We start from the raw sequence: 27,543 nt of genomic DNA, 5'->3' as shown, positions 1-27,543 counted from the left end.
GAAAGAGTTGCTAGTATCTCCCATTTCCAGGGAACAAGGGCTTGGCCTCTGCCTTTTCTGTGGAGCATAGGACCCATCAGGCCCAGCCACCTATCATCAGTCTTTCTTAACCATCACAGTATACAGCCTGCATTTCCTCCAGAAGGAGGAACTAAACATCAAAACTTGTAAGTATGAGAAAAGAAATGTCAAAATAAACCACATGATAGGAAAAAAAGTGTTTTACTTGTCATCGATTTTCACATGAATTTAAAAATTTTTATATTTATGTTATAAACAGCAGAATTTACCTCAAGGCAGATAGATGTCTCTTGTTTGGAGCCTTTGATTAGGGCCAGACTGACGTAGGAGTTTTTATGGAATTGAAAGTAAAGCAAAAGTGAGGAGTGTCTGGGTGGCTCAGTGGGTTAAGCATCCCACTTTAGCTCAGATCTCACAATTCATAGGTTCAAGCCCTGCATTCGGCTCTGTGCTGACAAACTGGAGCCTGGACCCTGTTTTGGATTCTGTGTCTCCCTCTCTCTCTATGCCCTTTCCCTGCTTGTGCTCTCCCCCACCCTTTCTCTCTCAAAAATAAATAAACATTTAAAAAAGAAAAGGCAAAAATGAACTATATTTCTCTAAATAATGAGGAAACAGGAATTATCCCTGGCATCTAGGGAGGTGTTGGGGATCCTGAAACAGCAAAAGGACAGGAGAGGGAGATGGGAAGGGGGACAGCATGCCAAAGTAAAAAGGTAAAGAAGGCCAGTGGGAAATTTCCTGTAGGGCTTTAAAGCATTGCTGTGTAACGTTCAGTTTTAATTGTGAGCCTTCTTGGGACTCTGCAAATAGTGGGAAAGAAAGGTTTTGGATTTGTCATTGGTGGAATAGGGGCTTAAGTCACTCTACTTGGATATTGAAGGTAATTCCGGAAGGCTATTCCTTCTATAACTAAGGAGAACATTCTGGGGGAGGTGTAGGTTCACAACCCTCCTTGGAGCATCCCTGGCATAATCTGAAAGTGACCCCTTCATGCAGAGGTCAGGGAGAGACCAAGGAAAGAGGCAGGCCACTCCAGGTTGGTAAGGTAGCAGTTTTAATAATAGCAAAGAGGACTTACATCCAGGCTCGTGCTGTGTGGCAGCAAGACGAATGGATCCCGCACCTGCCCACCAAATCCTAAAAGTTTGTCAAGAGGCATTAAGTACAGGCACATATACCGTGCAGGTGTTCTCAACATCACATCATGTCCTATGTCCATGCAGCAGCCTCTGGGAGCAGGAAGGGCAAGTGGAACCCACATTTCAGGAACAGGGGAGGGGGTGAAGAGCCTCCCAGCTCCCAGGTCCAGCTCACAGGTCCACGGGCAGCCTCATCTTTCAACGACCTTCCTCAATGGGAAAAGAGAAAAATCTTCTCATTATTATTTATTTCCTGATATAAGTAAGATCCCTGAAGTTGTGGATCCTTGAGGATATCTCACCACAACCTTCATATCATTTGGATCACAGAGAAACATGTTTCTTACTAATACTTACAGAAGAAAAAATTAAAAAGCAAGGATGATTTATCAGCAAAGAAATAAATAGGGAATTTATACATATTACATGTTCTCTCCCCCTATTGTAACTTGTCTTTTTTCTTATGTGTATTTATTTTGAGAGTGAGAGCACACACATGAACAGAGGAGGGACAAAGAGAGGATCTCAAGCAGGCTCTGAGCTATCAGCACAGAACCTAGTATAAGGCTCAAACTCACAAACTGCAAGATCATGATCTGAGCTGAAATCAAGAGCCAGATGCTCAACCGACAGACCCACCCAGGTGTCCTGTAACTTGTCTTCTTAAAAGGGACTCCAAAATCTTATATACCTTGCTAAAACAAACCAAAAACCAAAAACAAACAAAAATTCTAGCCCCCATTTATCATATTTCTCATGAAGTGGAAAAATTACATACTGGTATTAGAATATCTTGGGCCCCAAAATGGAAATTTTCCTAATGGGTTCCTATGACAATGAAAATCAGGAATACCCAAACTCAACCACATTAATCATCTTTACATTATCTAAATTAATCCAGCAAGTAAAACATCTTACAGAATGAGGCAATGAACTACATTGTGTTCATCTGACATACTCAAGAAATCTGGCAAAGAGATAAAGGCAAGTCTTTACTTCTTTACACTTTATGAGATTAAGTATTGATAAAATATGCAACGGTTTATCTTCAAAAGAGCCATCTTCTCACTATCACAAAATCACTGAAGATCTTTCAAAGCCAACTAAAACTTTGAAGTTTTAAGTATAAAGATTAAAGAGTATAAACGTTTTGGAATGTTAAGTATAAAGTCATAAAAAGTAAAAACCACCACATGGTTCTTGAGAAACATTTTGACATAAGAAATTGGCTGTGGTGGTTTCAGAGGAAAAAACATAGCAGAGAGACGATGGAACTTGTCCCTGTTGAACCCAGGGTTGATTGATTTGTCCAAGGGCAGACCCAACAGTTCTCATTGTCCACAAGGAGGAAAGAATAGATGGAATTCTGGGCCAAACTAACAATAAAGCTGGAGGAAGGGGAGAAATAAAGAACAACAAAAACTTAAATTAGCCTTGAAAAGAACTTCGCTGTTGAGTTTGTATGTGGTTATTTTGTCAAATGATAGCATTTTCTCGTTAAAAAAAAAAAAAAAACACGAGCTCCCTCCAGTGGCTAATCTAACAGTTTTTAAAAACAAGATATTTTAACTAGAATAGGACTAAAATAGATCTGGCTTTTCTGGACATAGTATTACTGGGTTTCTAACAAGAGAGACAATGATTAGAATTCACATGTTAGTCACTTACTGATCCTGAGGTAAATTTCGCCTGTGGATGTCTAAGATATTTTATGTTGTTACTTCAATAAATCAAATCACACAATTGAAGAAGTAGAAGACACTACAGATTGTGCATTTATTCATTCAACAAATGAATACATATGTGCCATGTATTGCTCTAAGTGCGGATGATTGAGCAATGAACAAAACAAAAGTTCTCATTAAATTCATATTCTATTGGCAGAAAGACAGGCAATAAACAATTAAGCTATAAAGAAATACGAGGCCAGAGGCTTATAAGAGCTGTGGAGAAAAATAAAGCAGAAGAAGAGAGTGTGGAAGAGAGGCAGAAAGTCACAGAAGGCCTTGCTAATAAGATGTCATTTGAGCAAAGACCTGGGGAAAGTGAGGGAGTAAGACTTGTGATGCTTACATCAGAGGAAACAGCAAATATGAAGTCCCTAAAGCTTGATACATTGAAGGCAGAAGGCTATCTTGCCTGGGGCAGGGTGGGCAAAGGGGAGTGTGGGGTCAGATTATGTATGGCTTTCTATGCCACTGAAGGATATTAACTTTAAATCTGAGTGAGAAGGGGAGTTGGAGGAATAACCTGACTCATTCAAGGGTCCCTCTGATTGCTACTATAAGAACATACATAGGGCACCTGGGTGGCTCAGTTGGCTAAACATCTGACTCTTCATTTCAGCTCAGGTCATGATCTCATGATTTGTGAGTTCGAACCCCACATAGGACTCCTAGCTGACTAGAGCCTATTTGGAATTCTCATTCTCTCTCTCCCTCTCTCTCTCTCTCTCTCTCTCTCTCTCTTTCTCTCTTTGCTCCTGGCCCCCTTCAGCATAAATAAATAAACTTAATTTAAAAAAAAAAGAACATACATAATGACGGGGGAGGGGTGGCAAGGGAAGAAGCAGAGAGACCAATTAAAGGTCAGTTACCGAATATGTTTCCAGAAGGAGGGAGAGACCAACTGTATCCAATGCTGCAGGTAAGATAATGGAAACTGACCATTGGACTTAGCAACATCACAGCGGTTGGTGACCTTAATAAAAACATCACAGCGGAATGGTGGAAGCAAAGGATTGGTTGGCAAGTTTCTTAAAATTTAACTGAAACTTATCATTTGATCCAGGCATCCACTCCTAGGCATTCATCAAGAGCAATGAAAATATATGTCCTTATAAAGACTTGAACACAAATATTGATAGTCAAAAACTGGGAACAATTCAAACAGTCAATGAGAGGTGAATGGATAAATAAAATACATTACATCCATACAATGGAATACTCAGAATAAAAGGAATGATCTATTGCTATACATAACATGGATGCATTTCAAAATTGTTATGCTAAATGAAAGAAGCCTGACACAAAAGAATAATGTACCATTCCACTTGCATAACATTTCTGCAAATGAAATCTTCTGATGACAGAAAGAATTTGCATGTTTGTCTGGGGACAGTGGGGCACAAGGGAAGTTGGGGATAATGGATATATTCATTATGTTCATGGTGATGATGGTTTCATGGATGCACACAGATATCAAAATTCATCAAATTGAAAACTTTCTGGTCAATTTCTTGTACATTAATTACATCTTAATCTGTAAAATAAATACATGATTATAAAAAAAAATTAAGGATGGGAACTCATGTGGAAGCAGGGGTGTTAGGCTTAGACTCAAAAAATATCACCAGCACATCAAACCCATCATTCCCAGATATTATTGCTATTTTAGCATCAATGTAATGGAAAATTTCAGTTGATCATTATATGAACCATACCTCCATGTGGCAATGTAATAGTCATGAGATTGGCATGAGAATTGGCTTTGTTCAACACTGTCATTTTACAAAGAAGGAAATATTCCCTAAGGAATGCTACAGAGTTCTCTTACATAAATGATATTAATAAACCCTTATGGAGATTATTTCCGATCTCAACTGAGTTATTGTTTCTTTGAACTCTATGTGTCCCCCACATATCAAAACTTTACATAGCTTTCAAGACCTTTCTCAAGTACATCCATCTTCATGAACCCTTTCTTTATTCCTCAAAACAAAGATAATTTCTCCTTCCTTTATTCAAAGCTTCACTGTACCCAGCCAACACTACCCATCTCACCAAGTTCTAACCAAGGAGATAAATGCATTATATTGTTTGGAACTTTTTTGTAAGGCTAATTCAACTGGGAGGTGCACTCTTTTGCCCTTCCCCATTTTCCCTCTTCCTACTGCTTCTAATAGTTAATAACTCAAGACTGGCATTCAAGCTGGTGTCCGGAATACCATACCTCTCCCCAAAAAGGCACCCCAAATAAAGATTTAAGTAAGAAGAGTGTGCACCTTATGCAATCAAAATTTAAAATAACCGCTAGTCTAGGCCCCTTTAATAAAAAGATTTTTAGGGACACATGGTGGCTCAGTTGGTTAAGCGTCCAACTTCAGCTCACGTCCTGATCTCACGGTTCTTGGGTTCAAGCCCCTGTTGGGCTCTGTATTGACAGCTTAGAGCCTGGAGCCTGCTTTGAATTCTGTGTCCTTCTCTCTCTGCCCCTCCCGTACTCGTTCTGTCTCTCTCTCTCAAAAATAAACATTAAAAATAATTTTTTAAAGAAATGTTTACTCCATTTGAATCCAGATGATATGATCCATTTTATAATTATTATAAAGCCTCTCTTGCAAAGGTATAAGGGAGGTTTATTTTCTAGACTAATTCACTTCAGGTTAAAAATTATTTGGGGATCAGAAAAAAATGGAAAGTTCCTTTGCCAATTCAAGACTAAATATACATAGAAATGGAGTTTTCTTAGCGTTGATCTGGCTAATATACATTAAACATATGTAGATGATGTTACATGTAATATAGCCATTGTTTATTATTTTAAAAATACATACTTATAGCCACTCTCAACCTTTGTTTTCATATGGATCAAAAAAATCCTGCTTTTAGCATGTTTGGGGGTAAAATGAGCAAAGCCATATGTCCTTAGAAGAGCACAGAAAGCCTTGCGTCATTAGGACTACATAACCTCAGCCGACTCATTCTCCTCAGCTCCTTCCCTGATGCACACGCCCCTCCCAACATTGAGTTACAACAAACTTCTGGCCATCCTTAAATCTGCCAGACTTCTTCAAGCTTTTATTCCTTTATACAAGTTATTTACTTTATGTAGAAAGCCTTTCTTTCCCTCCTCCATGGAAACTCATCTTTCAGGATTTCAATCAAGTAGAACCGTAACTGTGAAATTCTGGTTCCTCTAGACTGGGTTGTCATTTCCATTGCTTCCACTGCTCTACTATAAGGATATTTTTATTCATTGTATTATTTTTTAATGTTTATTTTTGAGAGAGAGAGAGAGAGAGGTAGAGCATGAGTGAGGAAGAAGCAGAGAGAGAGGGAGACACAGAATCCAAAACAGGCCCAAGGCTCCTGGAATCTGACACAGGGCTGGAACCGAACCATGACATGATGACCTGAGCCTAAGTCAGATGCCTAAGCGACTGGCCCATTTTTATTCATTTTAAATGTGTTTGTTTATTTGTCTCCCTTTCTAGTCTGTGAGTTCTCTAAGGACAAATGCCCATGCCTCATTTATTTTTCTATTCCTAGCACCTACCCTAGTTCCTGACATATGGATTGTAAAGAAAAGTTTGTGGCATAGCCTGAGTATTTTTGTTTTTAAAGATAAATATTCATAGTATATAAGCTTATGACTTTGAATTATATTAAATAATTTCCAAAAAGTTCAATATATTTCATTTTGATTTTTTTTAATGTTTTTTATTTATTTCTAGGAGAGAGAGAGAGAGAGACAGCGTGAGCAGGGGAGGATCAGACAGAGAGGGAGTCACAGACTCTGAAACAGGCTCCAGGCTCTGAGCTGGCAGTCAGCACAGAGCCCGACGCGGGGCTTGAACCTACAAACCGCGAGATCATGACCCAAGCGAAAGTCGGACGCTTAACTGACTAAGCCACCCAGGCGCCCCTCAACATATTTCATTTTGAGAATTTTTTCCCTAATACAACCTAACCAATTTTTTAAAAATTTAAATCTATGAATGTTTTTTATAAATTTATTTACACATTTAAGTAATCTCTACACCCAATGTGGGGCTCAAACTCACAACCCTGAGATCAAGAATCTCATGCTCCACGGGCTGAGCCAGCCAGATGCACCTATGAATGGATTTTTTAAAAAAATATATTTATTGCTTACATTTTCTTCTTAAAATGTACATTTCTTCTTAAAATTTTCTTTAAAAAAAACACAAGTACCTGACATAATTATTAATAAGTAGAATAGTCATTTTCCAAACATAGATGGAAAATTAATGGTGGTTTCCACAGCATTCTTGATTTTACTTGTGCTCAAGTGTGATCATACAATTATCTTGTTTTGGGCTCATTCCATAGAGTTCTGAATGACTTGGACTGAAATGAAGTTGATGTTCTTTGAGATTCTTTACGTTAAGCAGAAGAATACCACTGTTCCTCTATTAATGCCATACCACTTACTAGGTGACAACTGTGAAGCTCTTTTTTTCTTTCTCGACTAGTTTCAATCAAAACTACCTGAACTGAAATCCCCAGCTCCCACACCAGCTATGTATCTGGGTAGTCAATTTGTCTGAGCCTATTTCCTTCTCTGTAAAGTGCAGATAATTATAGTACCTAATTTAGAGGGCTTTTCTGAGGATTAAATGAGCAATGCAAGTGAAGTACTTGGAACACAGAGTGAGTGTTTACGTATATTTTTGTATTAACAGCCTAACTCATTCATTAACCACATTATTTGTTTGTGCACACTGTGAAATGGTAGAAATGTGTTCTCTTCGAATTACCAGCATCTGAACTTAAAACTCTGGCTGAAGAGTACTTATAAAGGTTATAAAGGCAGTCCTTAAGATACAAATTAATTTGTATTTTAAAATCAACCAACATGATTACAATTAATCCAGGCCATGCCCTTTCCCTTATGTGGGTCAGGAGGGAGTTTAAACAACCAAAGACAAAACAAGAACAGCATTTGCAGTTATACAAAAAGTCACTTATGAGGCATAGTTCTACAGAAAAGTCACTTACGCTCCTCATACAAAAAAGTCACGCTCCTCATCGCTCTTTTGTTTTGTTTGTCTTCTTTTATGTTTATTTGGAGAGAGAGAGAGAGAGAGAGACAGAGAGACAGAGAGAGACAGAGAGAGCAAGCAGAGGAGGGGCAGAGAGAGGGAGACACAGAATCCGAAGCAGGATCCAGGCTCTAGGCTGTCAGTACAGAGTCCCACGCGGGGCTGGAACTCAACAGCCTGTTGATCAAGGCTTCAGCCAAAGTCCGATGCTTTACTGATTGCGACACCCAGGCGTCCCTCTTCTTCCCCTTTTCCCCCTCACTGTAAAATAGAATAGTATCATTATATACTTCCAAAGGAAAAAGTTTTTGCTTTTAGGCTGTGGGATTTAAAAAAAAAAAAAAAAAAAAAGGTTAATTCTCATCTGTCAGTTTCATAAGAGTGTCAGAATGACGAGAGAAACTACTACTTGTGAGGGGGGAAAAATCTTTGCAAAAATCTTTGCATTTCATGCTATTTCTAAAACGTTAAGTAGGAGCGGTTGATAAAGGAGAANTTTTTTTTTTTTTTTTTTTTTTTAAAGGAGCCAAGATGGCGCTGCCTGCCGAGTGTCCCATGTGCGATTTCCGGTAGTACTCGGAAGCAGGATTCCCACCTATAGCAGACGCGGTTGGTGGTGGCTGATTGTGTGGGGTTTCTTAAAACTGCTCCCTGCGGATCCAGTCAGCAGCCAACATGTCTAACAGAAACAATAACAAGCTGCCCAGCAACTTGCCGCAGTTACAGAATCTGATCAAGCGGGATCCGCCAGCCTACGTTGAGGAGGTGGGAGTGCGCCGCGGCGCCGGTGGAGGCCGGGGTGTGACTGGTTTAGACAGTAGCAGGGGGAAGGCGTGCAGTGGAGCTGGGACCCTGGTTCGCCCAAAGTTCTCCGGTTAGGTACCTCGGGAGGAAAGAAGAGGTTGAGGAAGGGACAGGCCTCAAGGTTTGTTCCTCATCTCATGGAAACTTGCTCCCTATTTGGATTTTTGAAACTACTGTGTAGTCCCTGCTGCCACAGAAATACCCTTAAAGATCTTTTTTCGCTTTGGGATTTTTCTCCCGACCTCACAGAGGTGGAGAGACAAATGGCCCGCCCCCCAGCCTCCAACTTCCAATGCAGATTTTTCAGCCTTTTCCTTTCAGAAACCCCTAAGTTGAGTAAGTCGGTAACTCTTGATGAATCGTCTGTTAGGATGCCTTGGATCGACGATCTGTTTCTGAAAGCCGGAAATGGACCTCCAAACATAAGATTCAAAGCTGGCAGTGGGTACAGTTAAGGAGCAGAAAGGGGTACTGGTCTGGAGGGAGGCCAGTTCTCTGAAAGCACCGAGGAGCAGAGAGGACACCTACTGGCTCAGAAATACTGGGCGAAAGAAAGCGAGGTAGCAGTGTGTCAGGAGAGAAACAGGTTTCAATAGAGCATCGGAATGACTTTTAAAAAATATACTTTATACTTTAAAAAATATAATGCCCTGGCCCCACCCAGGAGTTCTTGGCCTGGGGATTAGAGGGGAATAAGGGATGGCCTGGGAGCCTTGGATATTTGTGGTGACCTATGAACTTACGGGGTGTAATATTAGTTCTCATCATCTTGAGGCGAATATTAGTGGCTGGGCCATGGGTAGGAAGTGTTAAGAAGTGAGATAAAGATTTTATCAGCAGCACACCGGGCTCTGGGGGTCTGTCCTCACTCCTGTCACAAAGGCGATATGGAGTCAAGAGACTAGGGTCTTATCTGAAGCATGTAGGGGCTGTAGGTCTTTTTCTTCATTTCTGCTCTTGGAAAAAGCTGGAGACTTAAGAGTTTTGTTTGGGGAAATCAAGGGTTATGTTTTTTGACCGTGTTAGGTTTAAGATGTCTACTGGATATCTAAACAGACATCAGGCAGTTGGAGTTATGAATTTGGAGTTCACTGGACCAGTAAGGGCTGCTAATGTAAAGAAATACTCATAGTGTCGTTCTCATACACTCAAACAATTTAAAGCTATGGTTTAGGAATGGTGAGTAGATGTAAGGCATGGGACTGAGGCCTGGTGAGTTCCCAACATTAGATTGTTGGGTTGTTGTTAGAATTAAACATAATTAAGTGAGAAAATGTACATAATGTCTTTGGCATATTGCAAGTGCTGAATAAGTAAGTGGAAGCTATTATTATTTCTGTGTGTTAAAAGAAGAGAATTTTGACAGGAGAGTTGTATAGTTGTGGTATGATTTACAGTTTCTGACCCAGTATTTTTCTGATGCTGCAAGTACTCTATATAGACAGAAAATGAAGTAAGGGTCATTTGGATAATAAATAGCAGATAGAGCCAGAATCTGAGTTTTTTACTCTTGCTTTAATGTTCTTTACACCATACCACCTAAATTTCTAATAATAAAGGAAAGTTTTTAGAATACCTATGATGTATCTCATTTTGAAGAGTGCAGATAAGGAAAAGATGTTTCTGTACACCTTTGCCATGTCTTTTATCAGAGATGTCTTTGTACTAAGTAATCTCATTTTTACTGAGAAGGTCATATAATCGAAGGTGACTAACTTATATTTTATTTTCATACAGTTTCTACAGCAGTATAATCACTACAAATCCAATGTGGAGATTTTCAAATTACAGCCAAATAAACCCAGCAAAGAACTGGCAGAGCTGGTGATGTTTATGGCACAGGTAAGATCATAATTTCTGAGTAAAAAAAAAAACCAATTGTTTCACAGTTTGTGGAATATCTCTCTAGTAACACCCAACCTTATTCCATTCAGGAATGGAAACTTAATTAAAAAAATTTTTTGTTTGTTTTTGTTTCTGTGTTTTACAAAGTTTATTTTCTTCCTGAGTTGAATTAGAAGATTTCGCTAGAGCTTTTTGCAGAATCAATCAGAACAAAACTTTCATATGTCTTTTTTCCAAATTCATCATAAGAGCAGATTTTAAATCATGTCACATATATTTTAGTAATGCTACAAGAAAAATGAAAAAGGTCAGAGAAATTAACATGTAGAATAAAAAAATGATTTGGAACCATCTACTTCTATGAAACATAGCCTTTTACTCTCCTTTTGCAGAACATCATAGATATGTGCCTATGAATTGTAGGAGAGAAAGAAACTTCAGAAGAATCTTTGCTTTGTTACAGATTGGTCACTGCTATCCAGAACATTTAAGTAACTTTCCTCAAGAGCTAAAAGATCTTCTTTCCTACAATCACACTGCCTTGGATCCAGATCTTCGGATGGTGAGTCTAGTACTTGGATTTGATAAATTGTGTTGTGTTTATGTGTGCGTGTAATACGTGTTTAAATGAGAACAGCCTCAGCTAAACATCTTCTTAAAACGTAAATCAGACTGTGTCACGAGTTTCTTAAAATTTTTCTGTGGCTTCTCATTTATGCTTAGAGTAAAACTCACACTTAAATACATGACCTGCTTCTTGCCAGTGTTTTTGACCTCATCTCCTTTTCTGCTACACTTCTTTCTCTGAGTTTTCTGTTCTTCCAGCATGCTAACCCTGCCAGGAATCTCTTTTCCCTCTTTTGAATACGTGATTGATTCCTTCTAGTCATTCAAATCTGAGATGCATTGAGAACCCTAATTGTAACTTACGGTTTTTACAATGCTTAATTTATTCACTTATTTTTTAATCTTAAGAGTTTGAGTAAAATTCAGTTCACATTGGGCAGTGCCAAGCCAGAATTGATTACAGCACTCCTGTAATGCTTAATTTAATAAATTTACTCATTAACTGGCCAGTTTGAGCATTTAAGCATTGTCACTTTAGTGGTCAATATTGGGTCCTGGCTGAGATCCCCTTTACCAGCCTAGTGCTCCCATTTCTCTCACCTTGGTGAATGTTGACTGGTGGTGGCCCCCAGCTACCCTTTCTCTGGTGCCTTGTCGTCAGCTAAATGAGAGCCCTAGCACCTGGGAGGTTGCCCTGCCAGCCTACAGGTGGTACCTGACTAACCCAAAGGTACAAAAGCCCGGCTCTTCCCTCAGCATGTGTCCACGTTTATGTTGCAGTTTGCACTCCAGAGCTTCTCTGTGATTGGACTAAAGCTAGTTTCCAGTCAAGGACATATCCTTCCTCAGCTTTTCTTCCTGCTTCCTTTACTTCCCTTCTAGAAGAGAGCACGTCCTGGACAAATCACTGTAATGAATCCAGCTCTGCTGTTAGGGAACTCAGCCTTAGGTATTTTCAGATTTCATACATCTGCTTTTCAGACACCTCTACAGCAGGTAGAACTTACACAAATATTATGATCACAAAACACAGTAACATCCTATGCCAAAACTTGTAAAATGCTAAGTCTAGAGATTCAGCTTTGTTTCCTACTCTTACGTTTTCCCAGGCTTTTTGTAATTCTACCATTTTTATAATTCTTTAGGATTTTATTAATTTCATTAGGCCCAAAAGAAAAAGAATACCATCTCAGACCCGCCAAAGTTTCAGCTCTGGGTTGTCAACTGAATGACTCTCAGCTGAGATAAGGGACCTGGCAGCACAGCCCAAGAGACTTCAGACTTAAACTATTAGTCAAAAGACATTTTCTTATGTCATGAAACTTTTCAAGTCTCTATAGATTATACAGATTTGAGATTTTGAGTATAGAGACTTCGTGTCTTTCCAGGTACTGTAATTAGGTTTTCTTTAAGTTTTATGTGTCTAACAGTACCAACTAAATTGGTCTGCAGGCGTTGTTAAATAAGTAAATATGTGTGTATTAATAGGTTTAAAATAGGTTTAAAAAAGTAATAGAGATTTCCTTTGCTAGAACACAAGGGATTGAGTCTGTGTGATTAGCATTCTTCTTGAGAGGAATCATTTAGATCAAACGGGAGGTTCTTCATTTTAGTTGCCAATTGTGATAACCACCAGTCCTTATCAATTACTGGACTTACTACCTAGTGTGTTTGTTATTTTCCCAGGACTTTTTGAATCATTCCTAAGTTTTTGTTCACTCTTTCCTGCTTACACAGCTAGAACTGACTGTATTTGTTAATGGAAGAAACTAAACATCCATGTATATTAACTTTTACGCAATAAAAATCAGTAAAATTATTTTTTTACCTTTTTCTTTCTTTGACATTGTAACCTTTTTATGCCTTTTTGTTCATTTCTTTTTTTAAAGCCTTAATTTTAGTCCAAATTGTTATCACCTGGCCAGTGGGAGCTTCTCAGTCATTTTACCAAAGCCCCTTATAATTTTGAAACCATCCTTACATTCTGGCAGAAATAGTTCCTTTTTCCAGCTTTTCCTGCCCCAAGCCTTGGAATCAACAACTGTCCAAGGGTCACTCATTCCATTAATGGAGAACAGTAGTAGAAGCCAAACCTGGGCGATAAGGGTACTCGTGAAAGTCAGTGGTAAGCAGGAGTGTTGCAAGTGCTGCTGCTGGGCAATTCTTGGTACTAATGAAACATCCAGGGAATGCCTTGTAAGATCACAAATCAGTTTGGTGTTTCCAGATTATTCTGTTCTTGTTACCACACCTTTTGTGCTTTTCTGCATTTATTGGTCACATAAGGGTTTTTCATTATCTTGACACTTCTTTGACCTCCATGTGTGAAGTGTTTCTCCCTGAGTCACTGTGAACCAGTTATATTACACTGTTTTACTTTCTTCATGACATGTATCATTATCCGAGATACACCTGTTTATGTGCTTCCTTGCTCGTCTGTCCCCTCTTGTACCCCACTCCCCGGGTAAGGGGCATGAGGGCAAAGACTGACTGTACTGTTCTGATGCCCAGAAGAGTGCCTGGTTAGTAGAAGATATCACATTCTTTTGGAATATACTTACTTCATTTTCTCATCTTAATTTCATCATAATTATAGTATGTTTTCTTTTCTTTATAGATGTTTTGCAAAGCTTTGATCTTGCTGAGAAACAAGAATCTCATCAATCCATCAAGTTTGCTAGAACTCTTCTTTGAACTTCTGCGTTGCCATGATAAACTTCTGCGAAAGGTAAAGGGCAAAGTTGCCTTTTCCCTCCTATATTTCCATGTTTTTTCCTTGCAATAACATTAAACTTGTAGAGTGAATTCGTGATACAGTTAATAATTCTAATAGGAAAAAAACCGATGTTTGTGTGATACAATATGGTGGTAATTAACATTTAATGAGTGCTTACTTTTTGCCAGGTACCATTCAGAGCTTCTTATATATTTGTTTATTTACAAAATGAGATAGTTTTATTATTACTGTTATTTTACAGATGGAAAGGCTGAGGCACAAAGAGATAGAGTAACATGCCTAGAGTCATGGGACATGTTAGTGGCGAGGCAGGAATATCAACCCAGGCAAGATGGCTCCAGAGCCCAAGTCTTTTTCTGCTATATTATATTGACTAGCTAAATCAGAGCATGGGCTGGACACTAATGCTATGACAGCCCCCAGCTGATCTCCCAAAACACTACATTTCTTCGTTATAAATATTTCCCTATGACTTTCTATTTGCTTGTATAATTAAGCCTAGAAGCTGAAGGTTTGTAAAAGAAATTTAAGAAAGAAAAATTTTTTTTACATTTAAGGAGTGCCTGGGTGGCTCAGTCAGTTGAGCATCTGACTCTGGATTTCTCCTCAAGTCACGATCCCAGGGTCATAGGGTTGAGCCCCATGTCACACTCTGCACTGGGCTTGGAGCCTACTTAAGATTCTCTCTCTACCTCTGCCCCTCTCCCTTGGTTGTGTTCTCTTGCTCTCTCTAAGATAAATAAATAAGTAAGTAAGTTAAGTAAATACATACATACATACATACATACAATTTTTTCCAAGTATCAGTGATAATTTGTATTGCCAATATCATTTTGCATGCATTAGGGACCAAGTAAATGGGGCAACTTTCCTTTTTTTTAAGTAGCAATTTTATGGTGATAAAATTCACATACAGTTCATCTATATAAAGTGTACAGTTGAGTGGTTTTTAGTATATTGACACTTCGGAGCCATCAGACAAATCAGTTTTAGAATATTTTAATCCCCCTCAAAAAGAAACACTGCTCCTGTTAGCAATCACTCCCTATTTCCCCATCTCTGTCAGGCCTAGGTAGCCACCAATCTACTTTTGGTCTCTATAGATTTACCTGCTCCAGGTATTTCATATGAATGGACTCACACAATATGTAGTATATGTGTATGGCTTCTTTCACTTAGCATAATGCTTTCAGGGGTCATCTATGCTATTGCATGTATCAGTACTTCATTCCTTTTTGTTACCAAATTTATTCCATTATGTGGGTTTACCACATTCTGTTTGCCCACTCATCAGTTAATGGACGATTGGGTTGTTTCCACTTTTTGGCTATTGGATGCTGCTGCTATGAATATATGTGTGGACATTGGTGTGGAAATACATTTTCATTTTTCTTGGATATATAACTAGGAGTATAATTGTTGGGTTATATGGCAATTCCATGTTTAACCTTTTCAGGGCAGCTTTCTTTTACATTTTAGCTGTTGCTTTTTGTTTTGTTTATGTGTCTTGTTATAGAATGAAAAGTAAGTAAAATTAAACTTTCGCCTACATTTGTACTTTTCTCCAAGTTGCTCATGAGCAAGGCTACAAATGTTGGTTAATATATATATGTTCTTGTTTCTTTTTCTCAGACTTTATACACACATATTGTCACTGATATCAAGAATATAAATGCGAAGCACAAGAACAATAAAGTGAACATAGTAAGTATCCTTTTGTTTCCCATGTTGAGCAGCATCCTACCAGCAGTGTATTGAGTCTTCCTTCTCCTCGTTTTCTTTAGGTGTTGCAGAATTTCATGTACACCATGTTAAGAGATAGCAATGCAACTGCAGCCAAAATATCTTTGGATGTGATGATTGAACTCTACAGAAGAAACATCTGGTAATTTACTTGTCATTGTCTCTTGAGAAGTAGACTCTTTAGAATTACTACAGAACACATACACAAATATTTTTCTTGATTTTGAGCTCTTTAACATATCTGTCATAAATTAAGTTGGAAATAAAAATAATAGAGCAATCCAAATAACTAATAACATTGGCTGGCATTTCTTTTTTTTTTTTTAATCTTTTTATACTTTATTATTTTTGAGACAGAGAGAGAGACAGAGTATGAGTGGAGGAGGGACAAAGAGAGAGGGAGACACAGAATCTGAAACAGGCTCCAGGCTCTGAGCTGCCAGCACAGAACCTGATGCGGGGCTTGAACCCACAAGCTGTGAGATCATGACCTGAGCTGAAGTCGGACACTTACCCAACTGAGCCACCCAGGTCCTCCGGCTGGCATTTCTTGAGCACCTATATCTCATATTACCTTGTTCAACCTTTAGAATAACGTAATTCAGCTTATCTGGAATTATCCCCATTTTATAGGTAACAAAACTAAAGTTCATAGAGTTTAAGCTTAGTAGCTAGCCAAGGGCAGAGCTGAAATTAATACCTGGATATCAGGGGCGCCTGGGTGGCTCAGGCGGTTAAGTGTCTGACTTTTGATTTCTGCTCAAGTCATGATCTCATGGTTCATAAGATCAGACCCCGTGTTGGGCCCTGCACTGATAGCACACTGCCTGCTTGGGATTCTCTCCCTCCCTCTGCTCCTTCCCCGTGCTCACTCACTTGCTTGCTCTCTCTCACGCAAAATAAATAAGCATTAAAAAAAAAAAAAAAAAAGCACCTCAGATGTCAGACTCTGAAATCTGTGCTCTTTCTACTCTGGCTCTCTGAAAATTTTTAAGTCAGTTTATCCCCTATATATAAAATACCATGTTCTGTAAACTTTGGTTTATTGAAATAAACCATGTCTTTTGCTTTTTCTTATTCACTAATTTTTATTTTACTATAAAAGTAATATTCATTGCAGCAAAAAAAAAATTGGAGAAGCTAGAAAGGTTTTGTAAATTTTTTGATAGTTTCACACCCAGAGATGATTGCTGTTAACAGTTTATGATATTTTCTCCTTTTTTTAAACGTGAATTTGTAAAAATGGTTGGAATTTTGCTATACTAATAAGTTTGTACTCATTTTTTTGTTTCACTTATCTTCAGTAGGTTCCTATGTCATTAAAAATTCTTCAAAAAAAATCCATCTTAAAAATGGCTGCATAATTTTCTGACATAAGACTGGACTAAAGTTTAATTAAATGTTCACCTGTGGTTGACTATTTAGCATTTAGCAATCCATGACTTTTTTTTTCCTTTGCAACCCATGACTTTTTAAACTGTGGATTCTAACATGTCGGAAATAGGGATGTCTGAGTGGCTCAGTTGTATGTCCAACTCTTGATTTTGTCTCAGATCGTGATCCCAGGGTCATGGGACTGAACCCCATATCACTCTCTGGGTTGAGCGTGGAGCCTGGCTTAAGATTTTCTCTCTTTCCCTCTGCCCCTATCCAGCTCACATGCACTTGCGCACATGCTCTGTCTCAAAAACGAAAGGAAGGAAGGAAGGAAGGAAAACATAGTGTTTATTTTGTGCCATTGTCAATGCTATGAAATGCAGTAGAATGAAAATTTACTGTGAAAACCTTCATGTGTCTTACCCCAGGAATGATGCCAAAACTGTCAATGTGATAACAACTGCGTGTTTCTCTAAGGTCACCAAGGTGAGTGTCTGCAGAGCTGTGTCTATAGTCTTCTCCAGATGGAAAGTGGTGGAGATGGCTGTGTAGGGAAGAGGTAGCATAGGGCATGTTTAGTTCGTGTTTAGAAATGCTCTCTTTGTGCTTAGGCTGCCTTCTCTGGCTCAGTTGTGCTTTAGAGGGGCAAATAAAGTTAGGAGTTTTTTAAATGCTTTGTACTAAATGATGCCCTAGTGTTTATTTTGTTCCCTCTTATAATTCTTGCCTATTCTTTTGTTGGGCCAAGGCACAGCTGAAAGAAATTTAAGAATATGTTTGACTTTCTGTTAGAAGGACTACAATGTCACTTTTTTGGAGGTTGGGGGAGTGAGTTGCAGGCTGGATCTAGAAATTCCCGGCAGTCTACTTGAAAGATAACAACTATTGTAGAGCCTGGATGTTTTTATCTAAATATATGCCTTTTAATTATATATGTTTTTAGGACAAATAGCATTATTAAAACATTATGTTTTAATTGAGAAAAATGAGCCCAAATCCCACCAGTCTGATTTTCTTCCTTTAGATCCTAGTCCTATGCACAAATAATGTGTAAACAAAAGTATTCATTCTTTGTTGTAAGCTGGAGTGAGTCATTGACTTTGTTCTGATTGGTCTTTAGATACTAGTTGCTGCTTTGACATTTTTCCTTGGGAAAGATGAAGAGGAGAAACAGGACAGCGACTCAGAATCCGAGGTTATACGTTCAACCATAGATGCTTTTTGAGGTTTACCGTCTATCAGATTTCATTATTGCTCTCAGTACAGATTGTAAAATCCATAACTGCTAAAGTTAGGAAGAAACTTACATTTCACTTTTATCCTTTACTGTGTTCTGCCATGCTGAGATTTTATTGTTTAGAATTTGTCACTTACATTAACCAAGATTGGTTAAAAAACTAATAAAAGTTAGATTCGTTGAGCCTTGCTCTTAGTTCTAAAGCTAACCTTTATCTCACTATATAAACTTAGAATGAAAGTTGTTGCCAGCATATTTTTTGAGATTATGTCAACATCATAGAGAGTTCAGAAAAGGAGAGGAATAATAATCATGGTATCTTTAAAAGACAAAATCACGGGCGCCTGAGTGGCTCAGTCAGTTAACTGTCTAACTTCACCTCAGGTCATGATCTCATAGTTCGTGTGTTCAAGCCCCACGTCAGACTCTGCTGACAGCTCAGCACTTGGAGCCTGCTTTGGATTGTGTCTCCGTCTCTCTGCCCCTCCCCTGTTCATGTTCTGTCTCTCTCTCTCAAAAATAAATAAACATTTAAAAGTTAAATAATTGATTAAAATAAAATAAAAGGCAAAATCAAGATTTATGATGTCATGAAATTTTTTTATTAAAAAATATTTTTTAGTGGTTCCTGGCTGGCTCGGTCAGTTAAGTGTACAACTCTTAATTTTTGCTCAGGTCATGATCTCATGGTTCATGAGTTCCAAAGGCACATCAGGCTCTGCATTGATAGTATGGAGCCTGCTTACGATTTTGTCTCTCCCTCTCTGCTTCTCCCTCACTTGGTTGCACACTGGCTTCCTCTCTCAAAATGAATAAATTTATTTTTGAGAGAAAGAGAGACAGCATGAGCAGGGGAGAGTCAGAGAAAGAGGGAGACACAGAATCTGAAACAGGCTCCAGGCTCTGAGCTAGCTGTTAGCACAGAGCCCAATGCAGGGCTCGAACCCACGGACCATGAGATCATGACCTGAGCTGAACTTGGACACTCAACCAACTGAGCCACCCAAGCGACCAAAAAAATATTTTTTTAATTAAAATCAAAAAGAAATTCTAAGAAAAAATATCCATTCCCATTTTTAGTATTTTTTTTTTTTTAAATGTTTTATTTATTTCTAGGAGAGAGAGAGAGAGACAGCGTGAGCAGGGGAGGGTCAGAAAGAGAGGGAGTCACAGACTGAAACAGGCTCCAGGCTCTGGGCTGGCAGTCAGCACAGAGCCCGACGCGGGGCTCGAACCCACAAACCGCGAGATCATGACCTAAGTGAAAGTCGGACGCTTAACCGAATAAGCCACCCAGGCGCCCCTCCCATTTTTAGTATTTTGATAAGACTACTGGGATTGTAATAAGATCTTCTAATTCATTTTGTTATTTTATTAAATAATGTATGAATAATATAGTCTTATTTTAAAAGATTTCAGATATTATAGATGCAATAAAAGTTTTCTTAACCTTATCTTATTTCCACTTCCTAATTCTGTCTTCACAGATAACCATTTTGTTTCCTGTGTATTTTTATATGTGTGTGTGTATATTGTTTTACATATATATTAGGTCTTTGAAATCTATGTAAATAACACATTATTCTGCAACCTGCTTTCTTTGTGTCGTATATATAGATACACTGATACATTTAGATCTTCACATATTTCAGAATATGAATGTATTATAGCTTAAGCATTTTCCTTGTGATATTATTTCTAGTTTTTTCAGTTAAAAACAAAGTTGTATTCTATACCTGGATAAAAATTGAAAGCAAAATATAAAAACAAAAATCAGTGCTGCAGTGAAAATCTTTGTATGTACTTGTTTGTATGCATGAGCAATTAAGTCATGCTCATTTTTTATAGTGGTTGCAGAGCAGAAGTACAAAGGAGTCTTTGAAAGGCTTACCGTTTGCTTCTGTGCAGATTTTCCTTGTTTACAAAGTAGTCTCTTCTTCAGGATGAAGGACCAACAGCAAGAGACCTGCTAGTGCAATATGCCACAGGGAAAAAAAGCTCCAAAAACAAGAAAAGGTTGGAAAAGGCTATGAAAGTGCTCAAGGTGAGACTTGTACCTGGAAAATGCGGTAGGACTGACTAGACTATAGAGTATGGGATTATTAGCAAAAGCGGTTAAGAATTTGAAATAAATAGCATTTTTGAAAGACTTAGACATGTGTGATGAATTTTTAAGGACTGTTTTTTTAGGTAACTAAATGTTTTCAACTCTAGCAAAATCTATGACTTGAATAAATTAATTTGATTAAATTCACTTTTCACTTATTCTGAGCAAGATGACCTATATAGTAGGGTATTTTTGCTAAACTTACTTTCTCAGGAGAGTACACAAATAAAATACGTTTTGCGTTTTGTTATACTTGGTTTAATGTTAAAAGATAAAAACCACCTTTAGTTCTAGCTGAAAGAAAAATTTTTGGAACAAATTTGTTGTGGGTTCCCTGCCCCCAATAGTCTGATGTAATGTAAATGTTTTTCCTCTCACTTTATTTCAGAAACAAAAAAAGAAGAAAAAACCAGAAGTGTTTAACTTTTCAGCTATTCATTTGATTCATGATCCCCAAGGTATTATAATTATAATTATGACTTCCCAAGTTCTTTTTTGGCCTTATCTTGGCCTGTAACCGGGGAATATAAGATCCTTGGCACTTAATAGATAATCAGTAATTGTTTAGTTGTTACTAGTTTGGTATAGCCTAGGGAATTATGTTCTAAAGTTGTAATTCCCAGTCCACAGAAAATAAGAAAAATGTGGAAGAACAGCTCTTCGCTTCATGTCTTTAACAACACAGTAGTGGTAGGACACTGTACTTGACTAAATGAGAAATTGATTTTCTTTTGTTGGTGTAGATTCTGATTTAGTAGGTCTAGGGTGGGGCCCGAGATTCTGTATTTCTCAGAAGCTACCAGGTGGACCCGCTACTGCTGGTCTGCAGACCACACTTTGGGAAGCAAGGTTCTAGCAAACTGTTAAGTGGAGCTCCGGTCAAACAATCATTCAAGATGTTGATGCTAAAATTTTGGGGCTCCTTAAGACTTAAATTTGAGCACCATTGAAGGTATATTTACCTGAGTGTGAATCTTTTCACCTCTGTCATGCTGTTGTTCTTATCATCCTGGTTCAGCAGAGTGTTTTCAGGTTCAGCTATACCACAGTCACTCAACTAACCACTGCCTTTCTTGTAGAGAAAGTTAGATAATGTTGTATAGACTGTGGACTCACAGTGGACTTCTCTGATATTCTCCTTTCCAGATTTTGCAGAAAAACTGCTAAAGCAGCTCGAGAGCTCTAAGGAGAGGTTTGAGGTGAAAATGATGCTCATGAACCTCATCTCCAGATTGGTGGGAATTCATGAGGTTTGCATTACATTATGTTTCTCATTTTGGTGAATATTAGAAGTAGAATTATGGTAAAAGGAAGGCCATTAAGGTAGAACAGTAGCTTAATTTTATCTCTTAAAACCACTTAAACCCATACAATTTACAGAAGACTAAAATCTTTCACTCTGAAAATTGCTGTTTGCATCATTTTGTTTTCTTATCAGTAAGTACGGATGTTAAATTGTACATATATTCAGTTTATGGACAGACTGTTTTGTGTTGTGCTTTTCTACTATTTATTTGTTTTGCATATATGTTTTTCTGAGCCAACGTAAACTGGATATTTTTATTGATTATTACTACATTTTGCAGTTTGTTTATTCCTTTATAGCTTTCCTGACTTCCAGACCATTCTGGTAAGGAGGTTGTCATGTTTGGAAAGTTGAATTTTCTTGTCACTTATTTCATACTGAATTAAATTGCTGGAGCTCCTTGGTGGTATTGTGTGTGTGTATCTATACACACACATATATATACATATGCACACATACATATATACAATCATATATGGAAACTTCACACATACTCATAGACTGCCATTGTAGAAAAGGAGAGATTTCCAAAAAGTTAGACCATGAAGAAATGGGTCATTGAGGTTGTTGCCTACCATTTTGCTCTTGGAACGTACTGCTGTCTACATCATGGGGTGTGTTACTTTTTTTTTTTTTAATTTACATCCAAGTTAGCATATAGTGCAACAATGATTTCAGGAGTAGATTCTCTTACCCATTTAGCCCATCCTGCCTCCCACAACCCCTCCAGTAGTAACCGTCTGTTTGTTCTCCTTATTTAAGAGTCTCTTATGTTTTGTCCCCTTCCCTGTTTTTATATTATTTTTGCTTCCCTTCCCTTATGTTCATCTGTTTTGTATGTTATAGTCCTCATATGAGTGAAGTCATAGGATATTTGTCTTCCTCTGACTAATTTTGCTTAGCATGATACCCTCTAGTTCCATCCACGTAGTTGCAAATGGCAAAATTTCATTCTTTTTTGAGTTGCAACTAATACTCCATTATATATATACATGTGTATATATAATGTGTATATTATACACACGTTATTATCCATTCATCCATGGATGGACATCTGGGCTCTTTCCATACTTTGGCTATTGTTGATAGCACTGCTATAAACTTTGGGGTACTTGTGTCCCTTCAAGATAGCATACCTATATCCCTTAGATAAAAACCTAGTAGTGCAATTGCTGGGTCATAGGGTAGTTTTATTTTTAATTTTTTGAGGAACCTCCACAAACGGTTTTCCAGAGTGGCTGCACCAGTTTGCATTCCCACCAGTAGTGCAAAGGAGATCTTTCTCTGCATGGGATTTGTTACCTTCTTCAAAAAGTTTTTTAAAGGAAAAAAAGTCAAACAGGCTTGTTTACCGAAAATCTAACAGTGTTGACATACATTCAGTTAAAGTACCCATGAATGAAAGCACTTGTCCCCTTTTTCTAAGAAAAACTTAACATTTTAGTGAATAAAATGCTTTTTCTCCATGGGCTGTATACAGTCCTACAGCAGGATTACCAGCTCAGTTTATGTTCTGTTTGTGCAGAAATTTCCTGTCAGATCTGAATTTGAGCTTGACAGGAAAGTATAAGTGAAGTGTAACTTATGCGTGGTTTGATGGAAATGATACTAGAGTTTCACAACTGCCTGTAATTGAGCGTCCGTTTTTATATTGAACCTAAATCTTCCGTGTTATTTGTCTGATCTTGGTTTTGCTCTGTGGCTAAAGAGAAAAACTTAATTTATTCTGACATGATGAACTTTGAGAAAGAGCAGTCCCTCTCCAGAGTTTCTCGTCTGAAGTTAAAGATTGCACCTGCTTTGGTGAACATTTTGTCATTTAAATGTCAAATCACTATGTTGTACACCTGAAAATAATAATTAATAAAACATTGCATGTGAACTGTACTTGAGATTTTAAAAAAAGAATACAGTTGCTTTAATAGCTAGATCCTGTCACCTTTATTTAGGTAGACTCCAGAGTGTTAGTGTTTTCTCTCTAAAATATAGACCTCAGAGTAATTTCTCCAATGTGATTGGACTGGTGTCCGGTAATAAAATGAGAACTTTAGGGATTGGGTACTGAAATTATACCAGGTACTATTCAGATTTGAATTCATATTTTATCCCTTACTTTGAAGCCTTAATATCTTTGCTATTCCTTTTGGTAATCCTGTTTATCTTTGGAGACTTGAAAAAATTAGTTCTGCAGGCTCACCAATCTTAAAAGAATGTTACATTGGGTTGACTTCTGCCCTCCCCTGGTTTATTCTGCATATACTTTCTTCTTTCTTGATATAATGAGGATAGCAGCATAGGCTCCCTTTCCTTGGGAAATATAGCACATCAGATCGTCTTGGGGCATGAATGCTTGTTGAGAAAAATCAAAAGTAAAAAATGATCCCCAGTTAGTTGAACATGATGATAAAATTGTGTTAGGGAAAAGTGAAACTCTACAGCTTCGGTTACATAAATATTAAAGTCCATGCATTTTTTTCCACAGCTTTTTCTCTTCAACTTCTATCCCTTTGTGCAAAGGTTTCTGCAGCCCCACCAAAGAGGTAAGCCTCCCACTTGCCATGTTCCTTTGGTGGCCTTGGGTTAGAGTAACCATCCCAGTCTTTTGTTCTGGAATTATTAAAGAGTTAGGAGTGTGTTTCAGAGAAGGAGAGAGAAACCCTTATGTTTCCTTTCCCATAGTCTACCATGGGTTAATTCTGTTCATCAACTTTAAGAAGGTTATTTTTGGGAAACAAAAAACTAGATTCTCAAAGCAGGTGTTTTTGTAATACCATGAATATTCAGGTAGAAAATTCTGAAAAAAGAAGTCTGACCTTCTACTATAACTTTGTAATAGAGTATTTTATCTAATTGTCATCATTGCCCTTGTGTATTTGCACATAAAAACAACATAAGAGCAGGAAAGAAGAGATATTTGTTTTGCCTTTAAACTTAAACCAAGGTAAGAAGGAAGCCAGCATTTGTTGAACATCTAACATGAGCCAAGCACTGTGCTAAATGCTTTACATGCAGCTTCTCATCAGGTCCTCACTTTAGTCCTGCAAGGTATAGAAATAAAAAAGACCAGCGTCACTCAGCAAATAAATGGCAAATTAGGATTCACCTCACTTCTTTCTTTTGCCTAACTTATACTGCTTGCCCCTTTCAAAGAGAGTGTGTGTCTGTGTGTATTTACTTTTGTAGTTATTCATTCATTTAGTGATTTCTAGTCTGGGCACTGACTTAGACACTCATAATCTCAACAGTGAACATGAAACCATGTCCTCACCTTCACAGAACTTGCATTCTAGAAGGCGATCCAGAGAGTACTATGTGTACAGTGTCCAGGTAAAGATAAGTCTCTTGAGGAAAAAGGAAGCAGAGTTAAGACAGTAGAGAGTGCTGGGGTGGATTCTAATTTAGATTATGTCAGGAAAGACATTTTGATAAGGCAGCAATTGAGCAGGGACCTCAGGGAAGTGAGAGAGTGAGCCGTGCAGATATCTGAGGGCTGGGTGTTCCAGGTAGACTTAGCAGCAGTAGCATTAGGGTCAGAAAGTGCTTACTGTGTTTGCTCTTAGTCCTGAGAAGCAGAGCAATAAACTGACTATCTTTCTGATCTCTTACATTTTAGAGGTGACAAAGATTCTTCTATTTGCTGCCCAGGCATCTCATCACTTAGTACCCCCAGAGGTGAGAATTCTTAAACCTTACTTCAGGCTGCAGAGCAGCCACCGGTGACTTTTCCCACAGGCATTACTGCTCCCCTGTCCCCCTGAGAAGAGGAGACAGCAGCTTTTAAGGAGATAGACACAGAAGTTTAGTTACAGAAACTAAAAAAAAAGAAATTTACTATAGAAAAGTGAAGTGTTTTAGAGAGGTTGTTGAAAGTTCTGACTTTAATTGCCAAATCTTACGTCAGGGAGATCAAGAGTATAATAGATTTATAATGATTATTTTTCAAAGCTGATCATTCCTTTCTTTGAGTAAAATAGCATTGAATTGTCCTGGGTCAAAACAATTTTTAAAATCCATACTGGAAAATAATATTGAAGGAGAGCAAAATTTAATCTGAGGATAACCAAGAAGACTGACACCCAGAATACTTTGATCTGTCTTCCTCAGTCTTGATTTCTTCTAACTCCCAAACCAAAGATGGAAGGCTGTCTTTTCACTGTGAATCGTCTGTTGTCCCTTCATCCTCAAGTGTTTGAGTCGGTGGAGACATTTAACAGCTTTCATCTTTCCTTTTTTTCCCAATTCAGATCATTCAGTCATTGCTCATGACCGTGGCCAACAATTTTGTCACCGACAAGAACTCTGGGGAGGTCATGACAGTAGGGTATGTAGAACATGCCTGGAGGAAATGGGTGTGTTTTCAATGTGTAGTTGGTCCTGGAAGCCCTATAAAACCCAACTGCTATACCTTTAGATTTGGTCTTTTTTAGGAAACCTTAGACTGAACCATCGGAGATTTCTGTTTGGGTTTTTTTAAATTCATTTTTCTTTTTTAGAATCAATGCTATAAAAGAGATAACAGCTCGATGTCCTCTAGCCATGACTGAAGAACTTCTCCAAGACCTGGCTCAGTATAAAACACACAAAGATAAGAGTAAGTTGCATGTTATTCTCTATAGATGAATTATCGAGTGACTCTTTTTTCTCAATAGACTCTTTGCTCTGGAGTTTCTTTTCTTTTTTTTAAAGATTATTTATTTTTGAGAGAGAGAGCACGTGTGCTCACATGTGAGTAGGGGAGGGGCAGAGAGAGGGGGAGAGAGAATCTCAAAAGGCTCTGTGCTGACACAGGCCTCAATCTCACAAAGCGTGAGATCATGACCTAAGCCAAAATCAAGAGTCAGGCGCTTCACCAACTGAGCCACCCCCGCTCTGGAGTTTCTAATTAAAAGTGTTATTTTACAGATGTGATGATGTCTGCTAGAACTTTGATTCAGCTCTTCCGAACACTGAATCCTCAGATGTTGCAAAAGAAATTCCGGGTAGGTAAAATATGCATATGTTGATCTAAAGGTTAGGGTCTTAGAAGGTGAGAATCATTTCCTACAAAATGAGTTTTAGTGTTTGTGATGCTTCTGCTATGAGTATTGGTCAGTTGTATTCTTTAAGCTCAGAATACAACTGATTAAATACCATTGTTTAAATATTTTATAGTTGGCATGTGCTCTTTGATGCTGACTGACTCTTTATTTATGTATGTATTTTTAAGTTTATGTATTTATTTTGAGAGAGAGAGTGTGTGTATGCATAGAAGAGCAGAGAGACAGAGAGAGAAGCCTAAGCAGGCTCTACACAGTCAGTGCAGAACCAATTGTGGGGCTCAATCCCACAAATCATGAGATCATGACCTGAGAGGAAATCAAGAGTTGGACGTTTAACTGACTGAGCTACCCAGTGCCCTTCTAAGGACCTTATTAAAAACAATTTCTTTTCCTTTAGGGTAAGCCTACAGAGGCCTCCACAGAAGCAAGAGTGCAAGAATATGGAGAATTAGATGCTAAAGATTACATTCCAGGAGCAGAAGTTCTAGAAGTTGAAAAAGAAGAGAATGCTGAAAACGATGAAGGTTCATTTTCATTTTAACATTTTCCAGGATAAAATCACTTTTATACTGTATTGACCTTGAAATCTTTATGTTGATTGAACACTCATTCAGCAGATATTTATTGAGCAAGGACTATGTGCCAAGGACTGTTACAAACATTAGAGATCAAAGGGCATCATTCTGTGCTTAGGGAACTTACACTGTAGTGTAGATGTCTGTTCACATCCTCCAGGGAAGCTGTTCCTTATCAAGATCATGCTGGGCACTTGGGAAAGATAATGGTTTTTTTTTTTTTTGTTTATTTTTTTTTAATTTTTTTTTTTTTAAT

General features: G+C 38.0%; 2 protein-coding genes across 2 annotated transcripts in view; both read left to right on the top strand.

The window, feature by feature from the left end:
- LOC144220564 (heterogeneous nuclear ribonucleoprotein A1-like) overlaps positions 1–8,523 on the top strand; it is an 11,091-nt gene extending 2,568 nt beyond the window's left edge. Inside the window, exon 2 of the mRNA XM_077750875.1 lies at positions 8,474–8,523. Coding sequence (XP_077607001.1) covers positions 8,474–8,523 — 50 coding nt within the window. The remainder of the gene's footprint in view (positions 1–8,473) is intronic.
- SDAD1 (SDA1 domain containing 1) overlaps positions 8,486–27,543 on the top strand; it is a 26,457-nt gene continuing 7,399 nt past the window's right edge. The window contains exons 1-17 of the mRNA XM_077750418.1: positions 8,486–8,715; positions 10,492–10,596; positions 11,063–11,161; positions 13,784–13,894; positions 15,536–15,607; positions 15,688–15,788; positions 17,452–17,509; positions 18,144–18,218; positions 20,203–20,304; positions 20,756–20,825; positions 21,514–21,617; positions 24,156–24,213; positions 25,287–25,345; positions 25,918–25,994; positions 26,167–26,264; positions 26,576–26,652; positions 27,110–27,236. Of these exons, the coding sequence (XP_077606544.1) occupies positions 8,626–8,715; positions 10,492–10,596; positions 11,063–11,161; positions 13,784–13,894; positions 15,536–15,607; positions 15,688–15,788; positions 17,452–17,509; positions 18,144–18,218; positions 20,203–20,304; positions 20,756–20,825; positions 21,514–21,617; positions 24,156–24,213; positions 25,287–25,345; positions 25,918–25,994; positions 26,167–26,264; positions 26,576–26,652; positions 27,110–27,236 (1,483 nt within the window). The 5' untranslated portion in view covers positions 8,486–8,625. The remainder of the gene's footprint in view (positions 8,716–10,491; positions 10,597–11,062; positions 11,162–13,783; positions 13,895–15,535; positions 15,608–15,687; positions 15,789–17,451; positions 17,510–18,143; positions 18,219–20,202; positions 20,305–20,755; positions 20,826–21,513; positions 21,618–24,155; positions 24,214–25,286; positions 25,346–25,917; positions 25,995–26,166; positions 26,265–26,575; positions 26,653–27,109; positions 27,237–27,543) is intronic.

The sequence above is a fragment of the Crocuta crocuta genome, unplaced genomic scaffold (genome assembly GCF_008692635.1).
Source record: "Crocuta crocuta isolate KB4526 unplaced genomic scaffold, BGI_CrCroc_1.0 scaffold1, whole genome shotgun sequence".
NCBI lineage: Eukaryota > Metazoa > Chordata > Mammalia > Carnivora > Hyaenidae > Crocuta > Crocuta crocuta.
The sequence above is the reverse complement of the archived record's forward strand: the minus strand, read 5'-3'. Positions and strand labels throughout refer to the sequence as shown.